Genomic DNA, 27,215 nt, shown 5'->3' with positions numbered 1-27,215 from the left:
TCAGCGATGGATGCTGCCTGGTAGGTGAGCCTGTTCACTTGTTCCTCCCTGGCTACCATGGTCCGTACCTGGAGCAGCTTTCCGTATAGAAGGTCATGCTTCCCTCATTCATCTCCATCCTTGTCTGTTCCTTGGTGCCGGCCCTGCTTACCTTGCGCGCACACCTGTTAGAGCTCGTCTGCTTCCGGCGGTGGCAGCCCCTGGCCCACTTAGTCTGTAAGTTTTGTAAAAGCTCCCTGGAAACTTACACTTCCTTGATATGTGGTATTTGGTTCTATTTTTGTAATTCCCTGGCTTTCAGACTTACATGCTACTTCTGGGGTCCGAGAAATCGGAGTTCGTTACGTGAGTTTTATTTCATGAGGAACAAAATCTTCAGGACTGTCTTTCTGACGACGAACCCTCAGCTTTGGGCTGCCCTGCAGCAGTAGATGCAGAATCACGGGCCTGATGATCAAGGTGCCCGCTTATCCCCGGCCCATCCCTTCTTGTCTGCTTCAGAGAGAAAGCCCGGAACGCTGCCGGAGTGTTCTCACAGAAAAGGGGTTCGCGTGGCATCGGGGCTCCCACCGGACAGGGAGGACGATGTGCGTGGCTCGCCTTCTGTGCCCCAGATACTGTGCTTAGATGCTTTACATGGTCTAACTTAGGTCCCCTTCACTGTGTCCATATGCATTTCCTATTCCAGAGGTATCTCTGTCTTCAGCTCAAAATTAACGACGTCACCCATGTTCTCACAGCTAGAAAGTGGTGACGCTGGGGTTAAAAACTGGGTTATCCCTAAAACTCTTGTTCTTACTGATGTCCTTTACCCAGACTTGAATGATGTGGGAAGAAGGAAATAAAGATACCAATTCCACTTCACATTAGCTACATACGTAGACATTTCTTTCAGACTTTTCTTGACTAGAAATTACTCTGTTCTACAGATCTTTTAAGATGACTTTTCCTGTGTCGACCCCTTAATTTTTGAAACAACTCCTTCCGCCCCTTCCTCCTTCTCCCCATTCATCCTGCTCAGTCAGTGCCTGACACTCTTCATCTCTCCAGCCCTACCCTCGGGCTCCTCTTACCCGCCAACTCACGTTGGTCTAACATTCCAGCTCTGCGCTCATTGTAAGTATAGCAATCCTCAGCTCCGAGCCTTCTGTTTTTTAAACATGTCAAACCTCGACTTAGGATAAAAGTTACCACTTTCTCCTTCTAATCTTGATGGACACTGTGATGAGAAAAAGCCACAAGAAGCCATCCTGACTGGTCTGCTATCAGTTAATGAGATCGGCCTATCTATCTAATGGGAAAAGAAAAATTAACCTAAGTTGTTTCTTAGAAAATTGTATTCAATTTGTTGACTCATTGTAGTGAAACAATGCTGTGGCTATTGGAAGTCCTTTTTGGCCAGTGGTTATAAACTGCCAGCCCAGGGGCTCAATTCTGTTGAGTTTACACAGAGTTTCTTAAATATTTGAAAGAGCTGTCAGCTTTTTACAGTGGGGACATCTTGCATAAATCTGGGTTTCCAGATTCTCTTGAGAAATCGGCAGATCCGGCGTTCCGGGTTCCTGTCCCCTCCCAGCAGCTGTCTTGGTGCCACACAGCAGGAACTCCACAGGCCTCTCCTGACCAGCCCCAGCGATTTGTCAGTTTGAGCCCACCTCAAACTGACATTTTGGTGCATAGCCTCAGAGTTCCCGATTTGTCTTACTCTGCAGGAGAGATTGGAGCTGAGGTAAGTGACCTCCTTTTCCTCTTTTTCTCATTTTTTATTTAACTTCTGCCCCAGTGGAAATATTCCATCCCATCGAGGTGAAATCCATTTCCTGTGCTCCCCATATCCTCCCTTGATACGCCAACATGCTGCTCATTTTCTTCACAGTCAGAATAAAACCATCAGCCCTGCTTTCCCCTCAAGCTGCTATCCCAGTTCTCTCCGTCATCTGTTTCGAGATGTGTCTATATTCATTGCCTCTGTTCCCATTCACTATCTTCTCAGGCCCTTCTCCGTCCTCGACTCCCATGTTCTAAGCTTAGTGACATGTTCGGTTTTCATTCGCTTTACCTCTTAACGTCATTTTGCATTGTTAATTACAATCTTGAAATGCTTCTTTTAGTTTTGACTATGCTGTAAAATCTTGGCCTTCTGATTATTCCTTCTCTGCCTCCTCTTCTGGTTGCCTGGATATAGGATTACCCCAGGCCTTATCCTGGGCCCTCGTCCCTCCACGTTCCTACTCGGGTGCCTCCCCCAGTCCCTTGTCCCTGAGCTCCAGGCCCACAATCCCATCTACCTGCAGGATGTTCTGCAAGTCCTCTGATTTAAGCCCATCTCAAACTTTGCCGTCACGTTTGTCATGATGACATCATCTTTTAATGGTATCACTTTTCTGTTAGTCACCAAGGCATGAGCTTGGTTTTGTCTGACGCCTTCCCTTGGCAACAGCCAGTCCGAGTGGAAGGTGCATTCGTCTCCCCGCTGCTATAATCAGAATACCACAGACTGGGCGGTGGAATGTGTGTGGGACTAAGCAGCAGCAATTTATTTCTTCCCAGTTCTAGAGGCTGGAAGTCCAAGATTAAGATGCCGGCAGGGTTGGTTTCTTCTGAGGCCTCTCTCCTTGGCTTGCAGATGGCCACCTTCTTGCTGTGTGCTCACATGGCCTTTCTCTGGGTGCACGCACTCCTGGTGTCTCTTCATATCTTACAAGGATTCCTGGATTACTTCCCCTCCCTGTGACCTTATTTAACCTTCATTATCTCTTTGTAAAGCCCAATCTCCAAATATAGTCACCTTGAGGGTTAAGACTTCAACACAGGAATTTTGGGAGGGACCCTTCAGTCCACACAGAAGGGGAGTCTAGGGCTTAAAGGAGGAGAGCTATCAGAGCTGGGCGGCAGGAAAAACTGAGCTAAGGTCATAAATCCAAGTAACCATGGCCGTTATGGAGCAGCAGAGAGAATGGGAAGATGACTGCAGAAGGAGAGTATCCTCGTAGCTCAGAACGGAGAGGAGCCTAAAGCACAGCCGAGTTCAGACTGATTGGTGGCTTCAGGTGACCGTACTGCGCATGGGCCGCTCAGTGCGGCGGAGGCCCCTCCCCGCGGCGCAGGGCCCGCAGCAAGCTGCCTGGGGGCGAGGCCAGCAGAGGCTGGGAGGGGGACAGGGGCCCCTGACAGCGGCCGTACCTCCTGCTCACTGGTCACAGTGAGTGTAAGTAAGTGTTTTGGACATCTGTGTTATGGAAACTGCCCCGTCTGTGGCCACCTCTGCATGGAGAAATCGGAGGGAACGGGATCGAAGAGTCGATAGCATCTGTCTTGGCGGTAGTTCCTCGCCACTGGCCCCTCGCCCCTGTTCTCACAGCCACCGTCCTAGGGCAGGGCCTTACTGCTTGTGAGGAGGGTTATGACGGCAGCCTCTCACCTGGCCTTCCCACGGGACATCTTTACTTCGGTTCATCCCACCTGCGATTCTTGGAGCCCAGCTCCGATCCTGTCATCCCTCTGCTTGTAAGCGTCAAGCTCCTTGGGCTGGCCTTTACAGCCTAATGTGTCACCATGACAAAAGGACATGTTGGCTGTCCCTCAGTCACGTTGAGTTCTTAACTCTTCTTTGACCATACCCCAGAACATTCCCACTTCCACGCCTGATGTTTACATTATTCTCTGTTTAGAATGTTCTCTTCCTACTTCCATACCTGCTGAAATCCTACCTATCTGTTGTCAAGGTCTACATCAAGTGCTACCTAATCCATGGAGTTTTCCTGAGCTTGTCCCCTGTTGTAGGTCTTATGGCATTTATACTCTGTTCATAGTGGGAGCTATTTTTGTATTAAAACTTTTCCTTCGGGGGCGCCTGGGTGGCTCAGTTGGTTAAGCGACTGCCTTCGGCTCAGGTCCTGATCCCGGAGTCCTGGGATCGAGTCCCACATCGGGCTCCCGGCTCAGCGGGGAGCCTGCTTCTCCCTCTGACCCTCTCCCCTCTCATGCTGTTTCTCTCTCTCTCTCTCTCAAATAAATAAATAAAAAAATTAGAAAAAAAAAACAAAAAAAAACTTTTCCTTCACCCCTATTCAACTAGGCCTTTGAGAATAGAGCTGGTTTTTAACTTTATCCCATCAACCACTTAAGAGTGTTTTGCATTTAAGTGTGAGGCAAACATTGGTGGCATGGACTAATGAAATCAGGTTTGGGGTCCTAGGTCTTTTTGATGTTCAGGAGAAAATTGAAGGACCTTTGTTCATGATCCTAAATAGACTTCACCCACTCCAATATGCTAACTGAAGAAACTAAGGAGGGGAAGAGGTTGGTAGGGAGCAAGAAACTGTGAGGTAGAGTGGGCAAGCACCACTCTTCCTCAGGGGCTCACGGGATGACTGGTAGCATCACAAGATGACTGGTAGGGCCTCAGACAAGAATGGAACTTGAGACTCCACCTACAGGGTGATGGGGGAGGAGGCATGGCCTCTGCTTTTAAGATGGTTAGATTTAGGGGCCAGGGAGTGGCCCCACACGCTTAATTCATAGAACAAAGAACACATGGGAACTGTTCAAGGTTGTTTTCATCTGCTTGATTCTGTTTATCTGGCTCGGACCTGGGACTTGCAGAGGGAGGCACAAGGCCCAGACTAAAGGTGGCCCCACACTCCTATACTGTTGGCCAGGGCATTGGCTATAGTCAGAGCTGGATCCCAAAGACTGCAGAGTGTGGCAAGGGCCTCCCCTAACCTAGCTGCCCCCTTGGTTTCTCATGTTGAGTAAAGGTGAGCTTAAGGGGGCTGTTAATAGTTCACCCAACCTTGACATTCTCTCTGACCCATGAAGGTGTTATCCCAAGACTGAGGAGAGGAAACAGGAGTTAGAAGCAGCAAGGTGGTTTTAAGCACTAGTTTCTTAAGCTAGTGGGGATGGTTTTCAAAATGTGCATGTTCAGGTTTCAAGCTGGGAGATTGAGTCAGTAGATCTGAGGTGAGGCGTAAGCATCTATTTTTATTTTTTATTAGAGAGAGACACAGCGAGAGAGGGAACACAAACAGGGAGTGAGAGAGGGAGAAGCAGGCTTCCCGCTGAGCAGGGAGCCTGATGCGGGGTTCGATCCCAGGACCCTGGGGGATCATGACCTGAGCCGAAGGCAGACGCCTAACGACTGAGCCACCCAGGCGCCCCGATTTTTACAAATCTCTATAGGTAATTCTGGGGGCCGGTGGGGGCCGAAAAATCAAATCTGTAAGGTGATGGTGAGGGTTCAGTGAGGTTCTGTATCAGGCCTGACACGTAGTGAGTTTTCAAATGGCAGCGTGATTATTGCTGGCGTCACCTGAAGGTCTTGATTTCTGCTGTTTCAGTTAAGTATATCTGTTCACTCAGATGAAACCAGATGGCGCCTTTGGGCATAAGTGGACAACTCCCAGGATTGAGGAGATGAATGAAAATCCTACAATTCTTGCTTTATTTACTTTTCTAGGAGCTGTCCTTTCTTTTCCCTCAGAATTTGATCTCTCCTGACTGTGTTTTATCTGATCTTTAGTAACTTCAGGATTCTTTTACCAAATAATACCTGGAAGCTCACAGGTGTTAGACAAACTCTGTTTTGGAATAGGGGATGTTTCAGTGACTTTTGTATTGAGAAATGCTTTGTGTTTTTATTGGGCTCCCACTGACCTTCAGACTTTCAAATATTTTTAGATCATGGATTTTTGATGAGCTGAATGGCTTTAAGATCCCTTCACTCCCACCCCTGTTTCCTGTACTGGGTAGGCTTATGAGCATTCGTGCCTATGATAGTTTTTTTGTTTTGTTTTGTTTTTTTAAGTAGGCTCCATGCCCAGTGTGGAGCCCAGCACAGGGCTTGAACTCACGACCCTGAGATCAAGACCTGAGCTGGGATCAAGAATCAGATGCTCAACTGACTGAGCCACCCTGGCACCCCTTTATGATAGTTTTTAATTAGAAATTTCCACATATGCGGGGCGCCTGGGTTGCTCAGTTGGTTGAGCATCTGACTTCAGCTCAGGTCACAGGATCCCAGGGCCCTGCAATCGCGGGATCGAGACCCGCCCCGCGTCTGGCTCCCTGCTCAGCGGGAGGTCTCCTTCTCCCTCTGCCCCTCATACCACTCATGCTCTCTCTCTCTCTCAAATAAATAAATAAAATCTTTTTTTAAAAAAGAGATTTCCACATATAACCATTATCTTAGAACAGAGAATGGTCTATTTTTTTATTTTTATTTTTTCTTGAAGTATAGTTATTGACGCCGTGTTTTTTTGTTTTAAAGATTTTATTTATTTATTTGACAGAGAGAGACACAGCGAGAGAGGGAACACAAGCAGGGGGAGTGGGAGAGGGAGAAGCAGGCTTCCCGCCGAGCAGGGAGTCCGACGCGGGACTCGATCCCAGGACCCTGGGACCATGACCTGAGCTGAAGGCAGACACTTAACGACTGAGCCACCCAGGCGCCCCTGTTGACACAGTGTTACATTAGTTCAGGTGTACAACTTAGTGAGTGGACAACTGTGTTGTGCTATGCTCAAGTGTAGCCACCGTCTGTCACCGTACAGTACCATCGACTGTATTCTCTGCGCTGTACCTTTTATCCCCATGACTGCAAGCCTGTCTCTCCCACTCTCTTTCACCCCCTTTGCCCATCCCCCACCCCCTTCATTCTGGCAACTATCGGTTTGTTCTCTGTATTTATGGGTCTGTGTCTGCTTTATTTGTTCCTTTTTTAGAGTTCACATATAACTGAAATCATACGGTATTTGTCTTTCTCTGATTTATTTCACTTAGCATTATACCCTCTGGGTCCATTCATGTTATTGCTAATGGCAAGATCTCATTCTTTTTTATGGCTGAGTAATATATATATATGTATATATATATTTATATTTGTTACTGGCCATTCTGACAGGTGTAATATGATACATCTTGTGGTTTTGATTTGCATTTCCCTGATGATTAGTGATGTTGAGCAGCTTTTCATGTATCCCTTTGGGAAATGTTTATTGAGGTCCTCTGCCCAGTTTTAACAATCAGATTGGTTTTTTTTGGTAGAACAGAGAACTTTTTGATGTGCAAGGTGACAGGGCAGGCACACTTCCCTATAAGTCCCACAGGCACCGGGATCAACTGAATGGAGTCTCACTGCTTCCTTGGCTAGCCCTGCTGAGGAAAGTCCTGCAGCTTCCAGCCCCAAATGCACAAATGGAGGGGAAAATGAGATGACTTCTTAGCCTCAGCCAACAGCTGAACTTTCCTGGCTTTTTGGGTCTTGTTGATGTAGGTCATGCTCCTCTCTGGAATAGCTCCCGGTTCGGACTTCTGCTCTGTGTGCAGGCTGCTGGTGAGGGGTTTGACTAGGGGTCAGAGATGGGCCCATGTTGATGGCTGCCTGGGAGCTGAGAAGTCTTGACCTGCCTTGGGCTCAAAAGAGTCTCTGGGTCCCCCCAGCTATTTCTATCCTGTGGAAAATAGCCCAGTGGCTTCAATTCTTTCTTCTCTGGCCACATCCAGAAGTCCTACCCACTCTCCTCTGTTGTTATTGCCTCACCTTCCCAACTTCTAAAGTGTGCCAAACGTTCCTTCTTGACCATGGGCATATTATTCCCTTTCCTGGTAGCAATAATCTAATTCTTTTGGAAGAAGGTAGGGTCTGAAGGTATGATTAATAATTAAGATTGATTAAAAAAAAAATCTCTGGCTCTCCGCCCTGACCACCAGCCAGCACTTTGTTCTCTTTCCCACAGGCAAGCAACTTTGTTGCCAAGAGTTGACTTTCTTGCCAGAACTCAGCAGGGGTTATAGCTTTCTTTCATTTCCAGTATTTTACTTTGGCTATCTGAACTGGGGAATGAAGCCTGCTGAAGATTTAACGGACTCCAGCACTGGATGACTGCTGGTACCGTGTTATAGAAATCCATATGCCTTCTCTAGTTAAATACCTGCCCACCATAGGGGTCCGATCTGGATTTTCTCAGGAAGCAGAAGATGGGGATGGGGGTGAAGAAACTGGAATGAGCATCCTTAAATACAAAGATCCTTCCTCTTAGGCCCTGTGTTCCAGAGTCCCAGGCATCCTCATCACGGAGCAGTGATAATCTTGCTAAAGTCACGGGTCCCAACCCTGACTTAGGGGCCAGAGTAACACCAGATGAACCCAGGTCTGGAGCTGGACCAGAGCCCAGCCCTTCGGCTCCTAGTTGAATTGTCACTTGGCAAGATGGCAAAGGAAACGGTTTTAGGGCTCCAAGGGTCCCATGGAAGTCCCGGCTTTTGGGGCATTGATCTGCTTTTCTCTGTTGCTATGGTTGAAGGTGTTCAGTATTTCATCAGCGTGGCATATGGGCACCAGCACCAGTGGCTGCTTTGTGGGGAGGGGCTGACGTGGGGGCAGGAGGCCAGAGGGGGCTCAGAGCCATTTCTCAGCCAGTGCCCGAGGCCTCAAGGACACAAGTGCAGATCTGAGTGATTGCCGTCTGGTTGGTTGAAAACTTTCACCAAATAAAAAAACAACTTGGGATTTTGCCAAGAAATAGAGCTTTGTCTTTCCTTGTGTGTCTGTTGAGACCTAGGAAAATGATGCCTCTTACCCCCTCCCTAAACATGGGACTGGTCTGGCTGGCAAGGAGGTTTCACTTTCTATCTTTGCAGACCTTCAGAGAAAGCGATTATGATCCTGTGGCTGACACCCAGGGTGTGAGATGGCTGAATTTTGGGCGTGGGTGCCTTAGAAATGAGCATGCATATGTTGACCACAGACCGTCTCATCTTTTGACGAAAACATAGCATTGAATGGCCTTTATTTTGATTATTAGGACATGTTGCGGATTTTGTGGGCTTTGGTTGAAGTTTCTCTATAATTATCTCCAAATTTCAGAGGGCTTTGGTTTTTTCCAGTTTTTAGTCCTACGAAATTGAAAGTTGAGAGGGATCTAGAGGTGAGTTTGGATATAGATGTGGGTTTGAGCTGGAAAATGGAACTGATACATGCAGGCCAGATGCTCAGCAGAAAGGAAAATAAAGGTTCAGGCAGCCCAGGTGCCTGAATGTGAGGAAGCCCCGCTCTGGTGGTGCCCAGTTCCCCCCAGTACCCTTCTTCCCCGTCTCCTCCCAAAGTGGTGTCTTTCTGGCAGCAGGTCATGCTCCGAGAGCTGCTAATTTCCCCCAGGGGTGGCCTCTGACCACACGATTGTGGCTCCACTTTTCTCTTCCCTGGGGACACAGTGGGGAGGGCTCAGGCCCTGGGCCCTTGGCGAGAGATCACTTGAAACGGTGTCTATTTGTTTGTTTCCTCGACTGCTTAGTCATTCGTGCCGCTGGGGGCGTGGCTGCCGACTGCTGAGTGGCCAAGCTGTCGGGCAGTGGGAGCCTTTCTGCCCCGTTTGTACTGGGTGTCTCTGTGGGCGTGAAGGCCAGAGATGGCTATCTGGAATCGCTACGCTGTGGCTGCTAGGGGGCCTGGAGGACTTCGCTGTCTCTCCTCCACCACACCCTCCACGCCCTCGGCGCTCCTCTGTTCCTGTCCCGCCAGGAGGGAAGGGACAGAAGGTTTAGTCTCTGATTTACTGGTAGGGAACTCAGGCCTCTGCCTTGCACCAGCCATTCTGGCTTCCATTCTGATTCTCCCGTGAAAGAAAATGCTTCAGCCAAGAGGGATGGATGACACTGGCAGGAGCCTTCCCCGTAGGAACTGGGTGCCCACGCCCCAGCCCGTGCTTTTTGCACTTGTCGTTTCTTCTGTGGCCCAGGACCTCGCTCCTGGCAGTGGGGCAAAAGGAAGGGCAGGATGGATGGAAGCAGAAGCTGCTTCAGGCGGGAGAAGTGGGACCCGGCCCCAGGAGTCCTTTCTCTGGGGTGCATCCCTACTCTGCTCTGACAAGAACTTCAGGGTCCTGGTCAACCACTTTTCTATCTCCTCTCCAATAGATCAGGCCAGCTCTGAGGGCTGGTGTCTCAGTTTCCACTTGTTTGACATCTTCCTGATCCGGTCCTACCTCACCTGACTCCCACTAGTCCTTCAGGTCATATAGGAAAGTCATTTTCCCAGGAAGCCATTCTTAACTCTGTCCGTCCCATTCCCTACTCCCAACGCCCTTTGTTATATTCTGCCTTATCACTCTGTTCTTGCCTAGCATATCACTCACTATGTGTTGTTGTAAAAATACATTCTCCCCGATATGAGAGGCAAAGGATAGGTCACAGATTTATCCTCAAGACCTAGTCCTTGAGGACTAGGGAGGCTCTTCAAATATTTGAATGAAGGTGGGCTTGGATTTTCTTAAAATTTTTAGGTCAGGTATTTAAACCTACTTTCTTTAGATCAGGGGACAAAGAGGAATTTAGTTTTGGAGCTATTGAAACTGAAAAATCTGTGTCCAGGACCCAGCCAAATACATGGGTCTGAAACTCAAGTAAAAAGATCATCCTTGGGAAACAGACTTAGAAATTATTAGCAAGTCCTGGGAGGTGGCCTTCTACACCCCCAGTGTTGCTACAGTCTAGATTTGGCATGGTTAGAACAGGATCATGGGAGAGGGAGGACAAGGGTTCTCTCTCCAAGCAGATTTTCTTTCCCATGGGTTTATCCATTTGTTTTTCATCACAGAAATGGCTTCCACCTTCCATCCACGAGAATGTGAGCTGTCTAAACAAGAAGGGCAAAGCTATGGCTTCTTCCTGCGGATTGAGAAGGACACTGCTGGCCACCTGGTCCGGGTAGTTGAGAAGGGTAGCCCAGCGGAGAAGGCAGGCCTCCAGGATGGAGACCGAGTTCTTAGGATCAATGGTGTCTTTGTGGACAAGGAAGAGCATATGCAGGTGAATGGGACATCTGGGGTTCTTCTTCTAGGATCTCTTTAGCCTCCACATCTCTGCTGATAAGTTTTTGGGGTCAGTGGAGATTTCCCAGCTGCCACTGGCAAGGCAGACCCCTTTATGGCTATACCTTCTGCCCACTAATCAAGTCCCCTCCAATTAACTGGGAACTGTAAAATTATTCCTAGATTGAATAGTGTCAGAGCCAATAGGCATCAGGTTTGCTATATGCCAGGAACTATGCTAGGCAATTTCATATTCATTATTTTGTTGAACCCTCATCACAACCCATGAGGTCACATATCACCATTTCACAGAAGAGGGCTCAAAGGCTCAGAGAACTTCGCTTGCTGATGTGTTCATGCAGTGAACACATGGGAGGGTCTGACCTTACCCCAGTTCTGCCTACCTCCTGGTGGATGCTCCTTTCACTACACCAGGCTGTTTCCATTAGCCCAGCTAGGATTTGGCCACACTCTGGGTTCCAACAGTGCGAGAGCCCTGCCCCCTCCAATCTGTACCTGGATCTTAGGAGGGATGGGGTCTAGATGGCTGGAGCACCACCTGCTGACTCTTTGGGCTTCAGGGGTCAGCATTCAAGAATCTCTAGATCCAGTGAATGAGCCAGATGGTGAGCATCCCCTATGGTGGCTGATAAGGTTCTTGGTTGGTTATCTTTTTCTTCCTCCTAGGTTGTAGATCTGGTCAGAAAGAGTGGGAATTCAGTGACTTTACTAGTCCTGGATGGGGATTCCTATGAGAAAGCAATGAAAAAGCAGGTAGACTTGAAAGAGTTGGGTCAAAGTCAGAAAGAGCCGAGTGTGAATGATAAGAAACTGCCTGCTGTGATGAACGAAGGAGCACAGACTCGGACTCAGCCACGGCTCTGCTATTTGGTGAAGGAGGGGAACAGCTATGGCTTCTCTCTGAAAACTGTCCAAGGTGAGTCGAGGGTGGAATTTCCAGAAGAAAGATATTGTTATTGGTTACTGACTTCTTTGACAAACTTTTCAGATGCTATGGCTATCCAATTGCAGCTTCTCCCTCCATCCCTCCTTCCCTCCCTGGCCCTTCCCTTGCTTTGACAATTGTGCAATGAAGGATCAAAACACTGGACCCAGCACAGGGTGGGGAGGGCCACTAGTCACTCTTGTCCCCCAGTGTTTGTTAGGCTGAGCCTTGGAGGCCAGAGGGTTAGAGGGCTGATGCTTCTTTGTTATTCTTTCCTAGCTGCCTTAGGGTGAGGGTGGAGGGGAGAAGGGGGAATAAAAGGCAAGAAAAAAGAGATTCTTTATAAGAGCTACTTTTGAAGAAGGATGATATCTTTACACTTCTGAGTGCCCAGGTAATCATTTATTCAACAAATTCTTGAGCACCTGTTGATGGGCCAGACCCTGTTATAGTTGCCACAGATGCTACTCTACTAATCATCCCCCCCCAACGCCGTGACATTGAAATAGGACCTTCAGCTGTGGCCTAGCCTCCATGGCTCTAAGGTACGTCCATCAGCAAGTACTAGAAGCTCTGTTTCTAGAATTTCAGAGATGCAGGCTGGCTCTTGCTCAGTTGGTCGTGGTTCTGTGATGGTGTCTCTGGGATTTAGGTTAGAGCCATAGAGGCTATATAAGCCTTTTGGTTCTACCTTGAATGTTGCTCCTCCCATGTTCTTCCTGCTACTGGAGGAGCACTGGTCATAATTGGGTAAGTAATAAATAGCAGACCAATAGTAAACATAAAATTGTTCCCAAGGCTTATTTAACCTATAGTAAGTGATATAAATTAGCTGTAAGAGGTATTTCTCAAGTTTGTCCATTATTAAACATAATGGCGCAGGTGGTCAAGGGAAGCTTGGCATTTCTTAGAAGTCCATTATCAGCAAAATGGTGAAAAAATTATCATAATTCAGATTTTATTCATTTGACTCTTGTGCTAATGTACATAATAAATGGTTTAAATTAGCTTTATGAAGAAGATGTTTTCTTCATGACAAATATATAACAAGGTAATGGGAGAAATTTTAAGGCAGCAGTTTATACTGTTGTTCCTTACAAATGATTTATTTTGTCATTGTGAAGCTACCCTTTGCCTAGGTTGAAATATTAATATCTGGAAAGAATTGACAGCATTTCTATAAGAAGCACCTAAATCGCATCATCTACTAATCTAGACAGACTGTACATGTGTATACATCCCTGCCGTTCTGTGCCTCTGTCCTCTTAAGCCTGCATGAGCGAGATTTAGTGACTTCATTGGTATGTGATGGTTGGTGATGGTACTAATTAAAGAAGACAGAATGGAGCAGATGCCTTCTAATTCCACAAAGGCGAAGAACAGGAGTAAGATACAATGATGCAGCATGGACATGGCTTGGTGCTTTCTGGCTCAAGAGGCCACTGCCCTCTGAGATTCCTTCCTTGCCTTCAGTTGGGCTCAGAAATTCTATTCAGATCAGTAGAAACCAACCAAATAATGTCTGTGTCAAGCTTTGTGCTAGGAGCTATAATTTTAATTCTAGATCAGAAGCCCAAGTCTATTTGAGTTAGCTTTAAAACTGGAAGTTGTAATTTTACATTATTGGGAAAAAACCCTTTATAATTGGACTTTCTGTGTAATGGAGTTGTCATGCTTGTCCACACCCTTGCAGGTAAAAAGGGAGTGTACATGACGGATATAACGCCTCAAGGTGTGGCTATGAAAGCTGGTGTCCTGGCTGGTGATCACTTGATTGAAGTGAACGGAGAGAATGTCGAAGATGCCAGCCATGAGGAAGTGGTTGCCAAGGTATAGCCCAGAGGGGTACTTTTCTTACCTTTCACTCTGTTCTTGTTGCAAGTGACAGGAAGACACGAATGGTAGTTTATGATGGGAGGAATATAATGATGAGAAGTTAACGAACCCTTTGTATTAAGAGGGAACAGACTCACTAGTGGTGTCAGCAGTGTTAACATAGGGTTTTGGAATAAGGCCTTTGCTAGTTTCAGGTTTTCGGAGAGAAGCATTCTAAAGAATCGTTAACTTTAGTTTCTGGATCTTATTTGTACCTGATTGGGAGCCCCCTCTGAATTTATAACAAAGTCGGTGTTTTACTAAAATGTTTTAATACAAGCTGGCAGATAACCAATGTGGTGAGGGATACAGAGCTACACATGGGGAGTGTTGGAAGACCCGTTCTTCTATTCAGATCAGTAGAAACCAACCGAATAATGTCTGTGTCAAGCCCAAATCTTACATCCCAGCACAGTTCCATGACACATGGATAATACTCTGAGGTTTTCCTTTGAGGTCATATGGAACCTTGAAAACTGACCAACTTTATCTTTTCTTGGTAGAATAATTTTTCAAAATAGACCTTAACTTGATTTTCCAAACTCCTTTTCTAGACTTAAGTACCTCACTTAAGTACGCTTCTGGGTTTTCTGAATTCTAGCTCTCACGTAGGTTCAGTTAGCATCTGTGTGGGTGAGGGCATACACAACTGTGGACGTGGAGATAGTGTTGACTATTATTGATGGTAGGTGGGAGTATCATAGTTTAAACTTGGGCCTTACATTCCATCTTTTCTATCGAATCTGGAGACTGTGTGCCTCTAGGAAGAAACTTCCCTGCTTCCCAGCATTGTTCTTGGAGATGGCTGTCAGTCTTACCTGTGTGTGCTGTTGCAGGTGAAGAAATCCGGAAGCCGAGTCGTGTTCCTGCTGGTGGACAAGGAGACTGACAAGCTCCATGCTGAGCAGAAGATAAAATTCAAGAGAGAAACGGCCAGTTTGAAATTGCTACCCCACCAGCCCCGGGTTGTGGAGATGAAGAAGGGAAGCAATGGCTATGGTTTCTATCTAAGGGCAGGCCCAGAACAGAAAGGTAAGGCACTAGAAGAACAGAAAACCTGGTAGTGTAACCATCTAATTCTTCACCCACTCTGACTCCAGAGTTCTGTTAGGCCCCCGAGTCCCTACCAACTGCATGAGGGGACAGTGAGAGACTAGAGAGCATGGCTGGGTCATTTTCCATGGGGGCCATGATGGGCATCTCAAGGTTTCCTTAGCAGAATGATAAGGCAGAATTTTGGATCTGGGCAGTAGTATGCTGTAAATTTGCTCTCTGGGAAAAAAAAATGCCCTAATTTGTAGCATTTGTTGACTTTTTTGTTGATTTTTTTGTGGTGTAAATACTCCCAAGATACCTGATTTCAAGCCATGAATGTGCTGTCACAGAATGCAAAGTTGAGAAGTCTTGAAGAGAAATGGTTCTCACAAGCTGGTGTGAGCCAACTCCAATACACCACTGGATCTGAGTCAGGGGTGTGGGTCGGGATCTGGGAAACAAATAGAATCCGGAATCTTTCTGATTCCTTATAACTCAACAAGGAAAGAACTAAGGTCCTTATAGGGAAGCTGAATATATAAAGGAATGCAGACTCAGGCAAACTGTTGTTCTAGACATTGCTATTTTCTTTTCATTATGTATATTTATGTTAATTCATCAAATATTAATTTGATTCATATTATATAAAAACATCCTCAGGGCCTTATAGAATATCAAGTGAATCAAACAGGAATTCTTCAGTCAAGGAGCCCACTATTTAGTAGAGGAAATACACACATATGTCCATAACTGAAGGTGGATGGTGAGGGGCACCTTAATGTGGGGTAGAGTAGTATTGGAATTCAAGATTGGAGCAGTTTTTCTTACTAAAAAAGTACTGGAAGGCCTCATGGTAGAGATAGCAGCTGAGCTCAGGCTTTGTAGTGTGAATAAAATTTGGACAAGTAGACGGTATGGGGACAACGAAGGCCATTCCATGAGGATAGGATTGTGTGAACAAAGCAGGGAAACATGGGTGCCGTTTGGCATCTAATGCGTGGCACAGAAAACGACGCTAGGCAGGTAGGTTGGAAAGAGATGATGAGGGCCTTCAATGCCAAGTTGAAGAGTTTGGACTTGGCTCTGTAGTTGATGGGGAGTGAAAAGTTTTTTCAACAGTGTGAGAGGAAAAAATTAAGCCTACAGCATCTTGGGGCTTTATATATCTCAATTACTCCTAATAATTCTGCAAGAAGAATTTCTGAAATTGAGGGCAGGGAGAAGATACAGTAATTATTATAAGGACAAATAGTTGTGGCTTAACTAGGATCAAATTCAGGTCTTGTTCAGTTCTAAAGCCCTCACTTGTGCCGTTGTAGCCAGGAATGGCTTGGTCAGACCTTGCATCAGGATGAATCTGAAGGCAGATCTGTAGCGGAGAAGGCAAGGATTAGGGGCAGGGAGAGCAGTTGGTGAGGTGTTGTAGTCGTTAGGTAGAATTTAAGGCAGGAACTAATACCACATGCACTTACGGTAGAAGAAGTGGGGCCAGAGAGGAGATGTGTCAAATATTAAGGTAGCATCAAATGACCTAGCAGTTGATTAGAATATGGGGAGTGGATACTGAGGAAGAATTGATGCTAAATATCAGTGACTGGGGTGATGGTGCTGCCATGGTCAGGTGACAAGGGGAGGAGCTTTGGGATGTGGGAGATGGGCAGAGATGACTTTTGGTTTGAATGTGTTACATTTGAGGGACCTATGGGCTATCTAGTTGGAGATGCCCAGCAGCTAGCTGGAAAAGTGAAACTGGAGCTTGTTAAAATAGTGGGAGGGACAAAAAAAAGTGTGAGAGATCTGAAGGCACCTGGTGAAGACAGTTCAAGTCAGGAGAGGAAGGGTAAAGGCGCATCCTTGAGGCAAGCACACACAAACACGTTCACAGTTGAATACACCCAATTGCTACTAAAATGCCAGCATGTGTTTCCTAGGCTCTGAGTTCTTTGGTTTTGTTCTTCTTTCTTCTTCCTGCCCCATTTTAATGGCTTAGCTTCTACATAAGATGTATGGGTACATGGCTGCTCACTGACTTCCTGGGAACTTGCTGACTCTTAATGCTTAGCATGCTCTTTTGTCAAGATTGAGTCTCAGACACTTTGGTAACAACCGGATTCTTTTCTTTAAGATCCTTTCATCAGTAATGGCTGAATTTGTTCCTGGAGTAAGTTGTGGGCAGGGAATGAGGCTGGATAGGGTGCTTATCGTCTTCCTTGGGTGCCAGTGGGAGGGGCAGTCGTATGCAGCGTGCCTTTTAAATTTATGTTATCAGAGCTTTTGGCTTCAGCAGAAATTCGACAGCTTAATTTAGGGGTCTTTCTGATAATTTTATTTAATTTTGGGGGAGGGTAGGTCAAGTCATCAAGGACATAGATTCCGGAAGTCCAGCAGAGGAGGCTGGCTTGAAGAACAATGACCTGTTAGTCGCTGTCAACGGCGAGTCTGTGGAATCCCTGGATCATGACAGTGTGGTAGAAATGATTAGAAAGGGCGGAGATCAGACTTCACTGCTGGTGGTGGACAAAGAGACGGACAACATGTATAGACTGGTAAATAATTTAAGGCCGCATATTCATGCATTAAGGTTGGGTCCATTCACTCAAGTCCTCACACTGTGGCTAAGTTACCACTTTGATTTTCAAACTGGAAGGGCATAACAATCATCATTAAGGCTGCATTGAAGTTCAAATTGGTAGTGATAAGAGAATGCCAAGTGATTGGTACATGAGTTTTAAGTCCTTAGATTCAAAATTTTGAAAGAATTTGCAAATGTAACTATAGAATTACTTTTGGTAATCTGAGAAAAATCTATGAACAATAGCCTGGAAATAGGCAGATGTAGCCCTACCTTTCCCAAATAGGAAACAACCAGATTTTAAAACTATAGACCAATTAATTCCATTAACCCCACATAAAAGCCTAGAAAGGATTGTTAAACAGCTTCTAAGCCCTTAGCAAGGAAATAGAAACACGAATTCACCAAGACTAACCTTAGTGTCAAACTAACCATATTTGCTCTCAGCTTTTAATCACAACAGGTGTTATCTGCATGTTTTGTTTTTAAATAATCTTTTAATTTTATCGCAAGAACTGAGGTGTTCAGTCTAGCTTAACAGACATTTGGAGGCCTTCTGCCAATACCATCTGCCTCACTACGTGATGGTCACACAGATGAACAAAGATGGACTTGTTCCAGGTGATATACAATAATGGAACATCCAAAGGTGCATAAATAATACAGAGGGAGGAATATGGTAGGGGGTGGTATTAGCCCCTTTTTATAGATTAGCAATTTCTTAGTCGCTCTAAACTTCATTTTTTAAAAAGTCACCCACCTCGGCCTGTATTTGAACCCAAGTTCTTAATTCATTATACCATATACCCTCTCAGCACATTTTGATTAGCAATTTTAAGGTACTGTGTAAAGAAAATTAAAGAGTGAACTGGATGATAGAACAGTTAATGGGTTTTTAGCTCGTTGTACAACCATACCTGAAGAATAATTGATACTGGAACAATGTCAGTCTGAATAGATGTCTCCAGTGGTATGCTTCTTATCCTAAGCTAGTTTATTACCACATTTGGATGGAGACATGGAAAACATTTAATATACTTAAGTCATACACAGATGGCTTAATGTGTTGATGGGTAATTAATTTACTAGAGATTATAATATTCAAAATATCCAGTCAGGATAGAAAGAAGAATAAAAACTAATAAGTTTAAGTTTAAACAGGAATGAATTTCAGGTACTAAACTAACTTAAAACGAAATTGTATGAATACCAAATGGTGAGACCTGATTTGAGGACTACAAAAAAAGACCAGAAACCTGATGATACTCTAAGTAGCTGCCCCCACCCCCCAAAAGGCAATTTAAAGTTACCTTAACTGACACTTGGCCTTCGGAGGTGATAGTACTACTGTACTGAGTTGTTCAGACCATACTTGAAATGACCAGTAATGTAATCTTGGGCAAGTTACCCTCCCTGTGCTTGCCTTCTTAGTTGTAAGATGGGGATAGTTACTGTGAAGGGTTATTTGAGGTAATATTTAGAACATTCAGAATAATGCCTGGCACATAGAAATGTTGTTTGTTAAGTCAACACCGTGTGCAGTTCTGAGAACATGACTATAAGAAGGCCAGTGTCAAGAAAGGTAATCAGGGCAGAGGTTTGGGAAATCACCATGTGAATATTTAGTTTGAATAAGCATAGGCTTTGGGGAAGAAAGGAGAACATCTTCAAGAATTTGAAAGGCTAAATGGTAACTATGTAAGGTGATAGATATGTTAATTACCTTGATTGTGGTGATCACTTCACAATGCATATGTGTATCAAATAATACTATGCACCTTGAATATATACAATTTGTCAATTACACTTTAATAAAGCTGGAAAAAACATGAAGGAAACATTGACAAACTTGAAAGTAGAAATAGACAGTTCTACCATAATAGTTGGGAGATTTCAATATCCCATTCTCTATCATGGATAGAACCACCAGTCAGAAGATAAGGAACCCAAGGACTTGATGAACAAAAGAAACCAACTAGATCTAACAGAAATACAGAGCACTCTACCCAACAACAGAACACATTCTTCTCAAGGGCACATAGGACATTCTCCAGGATAGACCATATGTTAGACCACAGATTAAGTCACAAGAGCCAAAAGATGGAATCAACCCAAGTGTCCACTGTCAAATGAATGGATATAAAGATGTAAATATAGTGTGTGTATGTGTGTGTGTGTGTATGTTCTTCATATGTATATATATATGTATATATATATAATATAAACATACATATATATAAAATATACACACATATATAAATATACACATATATACACACATATATATAAAAGAATTCAGAAGGCTATTACATGCAAGAAGTCCTTATTTTTGAGGTGTTCTATGGGGCATAGCTTAATCAAATAGAGAATGTCTAGGGAGCTAGCTTTTGGCTTAAGGACAGCTGAAGCTGCCAGAAACAGGGGGAGCCATTTTTGCCAAGTGGTGACCTCCCATTTGGTGGGAAAGTTTAGGCAGAAGTCAGGAGGTCACTGCTCTGGCTGCTGTAAAGGGGATTCTGACATCAGTGCTTTTCCAATCCCTCCTGATTTTATGACAATGATTTAACTATAATGTTCTGGTTTAATATGAGAGAACTTTGATCTAAAAAGATGCCTGTCCCCATCTTCTCCCTCCCTCCCCCCAAACCCCCTCTAAAGTAGGTTACATACAGGGGTGGGTGGCTCAGTGGGGGATCTTTGAGATACATCGTTGAATAAAACAAACACCTAAAGCAGTTCCTGGCACATATTAGGCACGCAAATAACTGAAAGTGAATAAAAACTCATTGACTGTTTAATGTTACTGTACTTACCTTCAAGATCAGCTGCTACTATCACATACAGTTGATTTGCCTGTTGGGTAGTGATGTCAGAGGTATTTTTGTATGTAATGAGTCACTGATACTTTCCACATTTTTTTAAAAGACTTTATTTATTTATTTGTCAGAGAGAGAGGGCACAAGCAGGGGGAGTGGCAGGCAGAGGGAGAAGCAGGCTCCCCGCTGAGCAGGGAGCCCGATGCAAGACTCTATCCCAGGACCCTGGGATCACGATCTGAGCCAAAGGCAGATGCTTAACTGACTGAGCCACCCAGGCGTCCCAACTTTCCACATTTTAAAGACAGAGAGAAATGTGGGACATTTGCAAGTATATCACTGAAAGTTCTGAAATTTAGTTGAACCGGGTAAGTAGGAGTTCTTAGCTGGTGTTACTCTTATTTAGAAAGGAAGATGTGGTCTTGTCGTTAGTGAGAGAGATGATAACCAGAGGACCCCAATCTAATTTTAACCAGGCTGCTGAACAGTACAATTTGGGGCAGAGTGCACACTGTACTCACTTTCAATTGCTTGATTTTCTACTCATGGCCTAACAAATGTCCTGGATACTTGTGGGCAGCAATTTAACGGCTGATCCAGGATCTTACCATACCCAAAGCTACCCTTTTAATTCTCAATTAAAACCCACAGTCTACTAAGCTTTTAATTCTTTTAAAAAATCAGTCATATGTTTCCTGTTCTATGTCTCTTTTGTATTTAAGACCATCATTCCCTTCTTCGCATGGCTGGTCTGAGAGTGGAGATGAATTAGAAGTATTTAAAGATGGTGAGGAGTTTGGCATAACAGGAGTGTCAGCTAATGATTACAACAAACAATAGTAAAATGAGTACAACAAATTACTCTGTGTACTTCAGATGGTAATGAAAATAGTGTTTTGTTTCACTTTCTCTGATGTGTTTAAGGAGCTCTGAAGACCATCTCACTGAGGAGGAAGGGCTAGATGAACCTATTATGCATGAGTTACAGGCCAAGTCACTCGATGTGTGTCATCTCCCACAGGGACACTGCCTACAGTTGGTCAGTGACAGTCAAAAGAAACTAGCATTTTTGTTAGTTATTTTTGCATCTTTGTACAGCATCCTATACTGCTTTTATTTTATGTATATGCGAATTTATTTACTCCATAGCCAAGCTCAATCTTTCTTTATACCTTTTCTGGTTGGGGTAGTATAGAAATTTTACTGCCCACAACCAGATGTGTCTGCCAGGCTTGTGGAACATGCATGACCCCTTGTAAATTAAGCTAGCACATTTAATAATGTGTAACTACTCATACTTACAGTTAATGGTTTTTTCCCTTTATTTTCAAAAGGCTCATTTTTCTCCATTTCTCTACTATCAAAGTCAAGAACTGCCTAATGGTTCTGTCAAGGAGACTACAGCTCCTACACCTGCTCCTCTAGAGGTTTCGAGTCCAGATACTACAGAGGAAGTAGGAGATCATAAGCCTAAGCTCTGCCGGCTGGTTAAAGGGGAAAACGGCTATGGCTTTCACTTAAATGCGATTCAGGGTCGGCCAGGCTCCTTCATCAAAGAGGTATGGTCATCTGGTTCTAGCAGGCCCATGAACACAGCCAGAGTGTCTCCCACTCATTGATGGCTTAGTAAAAAGGTTACATTGAAAAGCCTGCACTGAGGGTCTCACTTGGGTTTAAATAAATGCTGTCATGGTCCTGTACCCTTTAAGAGAGTGACTAGTACATCCTAAGCTCACATCTTTTGTTTTTCTTAAACACCTAATTGTCTTTAGAGACTTTCAAATCAAATAGAGCGATTCGACATGACTGTAGTGGACAGTCACTGTCAGCTCTGACTGGGAGTGATACCTGTTTACCTTGACACATTTGGCATAATGTCCCTAGCCTGTAGGGACTGACACTGAGAAGACTGTCCCTATGGCTCTCAAGTTAGGAATGCAGAAAGGGAACCTACGAAAGCAAATTAGTGCCTTCAACCCAGAAGACCTACAATACGATATTCAACCACTGTAACGCTACATATTTTTCTTCTGATGATCTTAATGATTTTTTTTAAAAATTGAAGTATAGTTGACATACAATGTGATATCAGGTGTACAACATAGTGTTTTAACAATTCTATACATTACAAATGCTCCTCATTGGTAAGTGTAGTTACCACTGTCACATACAGTTATTAAATATTGTTGACTATATTCCCTAAGCTGTACTTTTAATTCCTGTGATTTACTTATTTTATAACTGGAAGTTTGTACTTCTTATCCCCTTTGCCTATTTTGCCCATATCCCCCATCTACCTCTGTTTTGGCAACCAGTTTTTTCTCTGGATTTGAGTCTATTTCTGTTTGTTTTGTTTCTTGGATTCTATATATAAGTGAAATCATGAGGTATGTGTCTTTTACAGTCTGACTTATTTCATTTAGCATAATACTATTTAAGCCCATCCATGTTGTTGTGAATGGCAAGATTTCATTCTTTTTTATGGTTGAGTAATATTCCATTGTGTGACACATGCACACACATTTCTTTATCCATTCATCTATCCGTGGGCACTTAGGTGGCTTCCATAATCTTGGCTATTATAAATAATGCTGCTGTAAACATAGGGGTGCACAGATCTTCTCAAATTGGTGTTTTTGTTTTCTTTGGGAAAATACTCAAAAGTGGAATCAATGGGTCTTATGGTTTTTCTATCTTAAATTTTTTGAGGAATCTCTATACTGTTTTCCATGATGGCTGCACTGATTTACAGTCCCACCCTCAGCACACTGGGGCTTATTCCCTTTTCTCCACATCCTTGCCAGTACTTGTTATTTCCTATCTTTTTGGTACTAGCCATTCTGACAGGTGTGAGGTGATATCTCATTGTGGTTTTGATTTACATTTTCCTGATTAATAATGTTGAGCGTCTTGGGGTGCCTGGGTGGCTCAGTTGGTTAAGTGTCTGCCTTCGGCTCAGGTCATGATCCTGGAGTCCTAGGATTGGGCCCTGCATCAGGCTCCCAGTTCAGCAGGGAGTCTGCTTCTCCCTCTGCCCCTTACCCTGCTTGTGTTCTTGCTCTCTCTCGGTCTCTCTCAAATAAATAAATGAAAATCTTAAAAAAAAATGTTTAGCATCTTTTCTCATGTGTCTCTTGGCCATGTGTATGTCTTTTTTGGGAAAATACCTATTCAGGTCTTCTGCCCATTTCTTAATTGGATTATTTGGTGTTACTTGTTGTACGAGTTTATATATATTTTGGATATCAACCCCTCATCAGATATATCATTTGCAAATATCTTCTCCATTCAGTAGGTTGCCCTTTCATTTTGTTGATGCTTTCCTCTGCTGTGCAAGAGCTTTTTAGTTTGACATAGTCTGAATAGTTTTTTTGCTTTTATTTCCCTTGCCTGAGGAGACAGATCTAGAAAAATGTTGCTAAAGCCGATGGCAGAGTAATTATTGCCTGTGTTTTCTTCTAGGAGTTTTATGGTTTCAGGTCTCATATTTAGGTCTTTAATCCATTTTGAGTTTATTTTTGTATGTGGTGTTAAGAAAGTGGTCCAGTTTCATTCTTTTGCATGTAGCTTTCCAGTTTTCCCAGCACAATGTATTGAAGACACTGTCTTTTCCCCACTCTATATTCTTACCTCCTTTGTTGTAGATTAATTGACCGTATAAGCGTGGGTTTATTTCTGGGCTCTCTATTCTGTTCCATTGATCTATGTGTCTACTTTTATGCCAGTACTACACAGTTTTGATTACTGTAGATTTGTGGTATACCTTGAAATCTAGGATTGTGAGACCCCAGCTTTGTTCTTCTTAAGATTGCTTTACCTATGCGGGATCTTTGTGGTTCCATACACATTTTTAAGATCTTTTGTTCAGTTTTGTGAAAACCACTATTGGAATTTTGATAGGAATTGCATGGAATCTGTAGATTGCTTTGGGTAGTATGCACATTTTAACACTATTAATCCTTCCAGCCTATGAGCATGGGCTATCTTTCCATTAACATCTTACAGTTTTCAGAGTACAGGCCTTTCAAACCTCCTTCTTAACCTTCATTAAGTTTATTCCTAGGTATTTTATTCTCTTTGAAGCAATTGTAAATGGGATTTCTTTCCTTCCTTCCTTCCTCCCTCTCTCTCCTCTTTCTCTCTCTCTTTTCTCCCTTCCTTCTTTTCTCTCTCTCTCTTCTTCTTTCTTTCCCAGTGTGGGGCTCAAACTCACAACCCAGAGATCAATAGTTGAATGCTCTTCTGAGCCAGCCAGGTGCCCCAAAGTGGAATTGTTTTCTAAATTTCTCTGCTACTTTGTTATTAGTGTACACCAACACAACAGATTTCTATATATTACATTTGTATCCTGCAACTTTATTGAATTCATTTACTCTAATAGTTTTTGGTGGAGTCTTCAGGGTTTTCTATATGTAGTATCATGTCAAATAGTGACAGTTTTACTTTTTCCTTACCAATTTAGATGTCCTTTATTTCTTTTCCAATTTTTTAAAAAAGATTTACTTATTTATTTGCAAGAGAGGGAGAGAGAGAGATGGTGGGAAGAGGCAGAGGAAGAGAGAATCCCAAGCAGACTCTCCACTAGTGTGGAGCCCGACGTGGGGCTCAATCCCATAACCCTGAGATCACGACCTGAGCGGAAACCAAGAGGCAGATGCTTGACCGAATGAGCCACCCAGGTGCCCCTCCTTTTCCAATTTTTGTAGCTAGAACGTCCAGTACCACATCAAATAAAGGTGGTAAGAATGGACATCCTTGTCTTCCTCCTGATCTTAGAGGAAAAGCTTTCAGCTTCTCACCATCGAGTATGATGTTAACTGAAGGCTTGTCATATAGGGTCTTAATTATGTTGAGGTATGTTCCCTCTGAACTCACTTTGTTGAGTTTTTTCATGTTGAATTTTGTCTAATGTTTTTTCTGCATTTATTGAGGTGGTCATTAGATTTTTGACTCTCATTTTGTTAATGTGGTGTATCATATTGATTTGTGGATATTGAACCATTCTTGCATCCCTGGGATAAATCCCACTTGAATATGGTTAATGATCCTTTCACAATGTTGTAGAATTTGGTTAGTTAGTATTTTGAGGAATTTTGCATCTATGTTCATTAGGCATATTGATGTGTAATTTTTTTTTTTTGGTGGTGTGTTTGTCTGGTTTTGTTATCAAAAACTGGCCTTGTAGAATGTTGGCCCTGTAGAATGAATTTGGAAGCTTTCCTTCCTCTTCTATTTTTTGGAATACTTTGAGAAGGATAGGTATTAACTCTTCTTTAAATGTTTGGTAGAATTCACCTGTGAAGCCATCTGGTCCTAGACTTCTGTTTGTTGAGAGTTTTTGATTCCTGATTCAATTTGGTTACCAGTCTGCTCAGATTTTCTATTTTTTCCTGACTGAGAAGATTCTGTTTCCAGGAATGTATGTATTTCTTCTGGGTTGTCCAATCTATTTTTATTGAAGTATAGTTGACACATGTTACATTAGTTTTAGGTGTACAACATAGTGATTTGACAACTCTATATGTTATGCTGTGCTCAACCACAAGCATAGGTACCATCTGTCAGCATACATTATTGTAGTATCATTGACCATATTCCCTATGCCGTACCTTTTACCTCATGATTTACTCACTCCAAATTCCAGCATTTTTGTGTATGGTGTGAGAAAGTGGTCATTCTCTTGCATGTAGCTGTCCAGTTTTCATAGCACCATTTATTGAAGGGACTGTCTGTTCCCCACTGTATATTCTTGCCTCCTTTGTTGATTGACCATATAAGTGTGGGATCATTTCTGGGTTCTCTATTCTGTTCTATTGATCTATGTGTCTATTTTTTGTGCCAGTACTACACTGTTTTGATTACTGTAGCTTTGTAGTATATCTTGAAATCTGGGATTGTGATATACCAAATTTTCTTCTCCTGTCTCAAGATTGCTTTGGCTATTTGGCATTCTTCTGTGGTTTCATACGAATTAGTATTATTTGTTCTAGTTCTGTGAAAAATGTTGTTGGTATTTTGATAGGAATTGCATTGAATCTATAGATTGCTTTGGGTAGTATGAACATTTTAACAATGTTTGTTCTTCCAATCTATGAGCATGAAATGTCTTTCCATTTGTTTGTGTCATCTTCGGTTTCTTTCATCAATGTCTTTTAAGTTTTCTGAGTACAGGCCTTATACCTTCTTTGTTAAGTTTATTCCTAGGTATTTTATTCTTTTTGGTGCAATTGTATATAGAATTGTTTCCTAAATTCTTTTTCTGCTACTTTATTAGTGTATAGCAACACAACTGATTTCTGTGTATTAATTTTTTATCTTGCAACTTTATTGAATTCATTTATTCTAATAGTTTTTTGGTGGAGTCTGTTGGGTTTTCTATGTATGGTATGCCATCTGCAAAAAATAACAATTTTACTTTTTCCTTATCAATTTGGATGCCTTTTATTTATTGTCTGATTCTTGCAGCCAGGTCTTCCAGTGTTATGCTGGATAAAAGTGGCAAGAGGGAAGGCTGTCCAATTTATTGGCTTGTAATTTTTCATAATCATTTCTTATAATCCTTTGTATTTCTATAGTGTTGGTTGTAACTTCTTTCATTTCTCATTTTGAGTCCTTTTTTTCTTGATGAATCTGCCTAAAGGTATACAGTTTTGTTTATATTTCAGAGAACCAGCTCTTGATTTCATTGATCTTTTCTATTTTTTTTTAATCTCTATTTCCACTCAGATCTTTATTTCCTTTCTTCTACTAACTTTGGGCTTTGTTCTTTTTCTAGCTCTTTTAGGTATAAGGTTAAATTGAAATGTTCTTGTTTCTTGAGGTAGGGCAGTATATCTATAAGCTTCTTAGAACTGCTTTTACTGCATCCCAAAGACTGAATTGTGTTTTCATTTGTCTCCATGTATTTTTTGATTTCCTTCTTGATTTCTTGGTTGACCCATTCATTGTTTAGTAGTATGTTATTTGTGTTCTTTTTAGATTTTTTCTTGTGATTTCTAGTTTCATACTGTTGTAGTTGGAAAAGATACAGGATATGATTTCAATCATAAATTTATTGAGACCTGTTTTGTGGCCTGATGCAAGATCCTGGGGAATGTTCAATGTGTACTTGAAAACAATGTATATTTAGCTATTTATTTTTATTTTGTATTTAGCTATTT

At 43.1% G+C, this 27,215-nt stretch overlaps 1 protein-coding gene across 4 annotated transcripts in view; it reads left to right on the top strand.

Annotated features, from left to right (window-relative positions):
• The window catches only part of PDZK1 (PDZ domain containing 1), a 39,424-nt gene that overhangs the window by 6,802 nt on the left and 5,407 nt on the right, over positions 1 to 27,215 (top strand). For 2 of the 4 annotated variants that reach the window (XM_081815831.1, XM_081815830.1), the window contains exons 3-8: positions 10,598 to 10,809; positions 11,499 to 11,748; positions 13,451 to 13,587; positions 14,469 to 14,664; positions 17,017 to 17,213; positions 21,390 to 21,614. In XM_081815831.1, the coding sequence (XP_081671957.1) occupies positions 10,600 to 10,809; positions 11,499 to 11,748; positions 13,451 to 13,587; positions 14,469 to 14,664; positions 17,017 to 17,213; positions 21,390 to 21,614 (1,215 nt within the window). In that variant the 5' untranslated portion in view covers positions 10,598 to 10,599. Of the gene's footprint in view, positions 1 to 1,523; positions 1,730 to 10,597; positions 10,810 to 11,498; positions 11,749 to 11,768; positions 12,303 to 13,450; positions 13,588 to 14,468; positions 14,665 to 17,016; positions 17,214 to 21,389; positions 21,615 to 27,215 lie in introns of those variants that run through there. The other 2 variants (XM_081815832.1, XM_031040572.2) reach the window with 2 other exon arrangements.

This window comes from Leptonychotes weddellii, chromosome 4 (genome assembly GCF_054177405.1).
Source record: "Leptonychotes weddellii isolate Sample4059 chromosome 4, ASM5417740v2, whole genome shotgun sequence".
NCBI lineage: Eukaryota > Metazoa > Chordata > Mammalia > Carnivora > Phocidae > Leptonychotes > Leptonychotes weddellii.
This window is presented reverse-complemented; position numbering and strand designations above follow the sequence as displayed.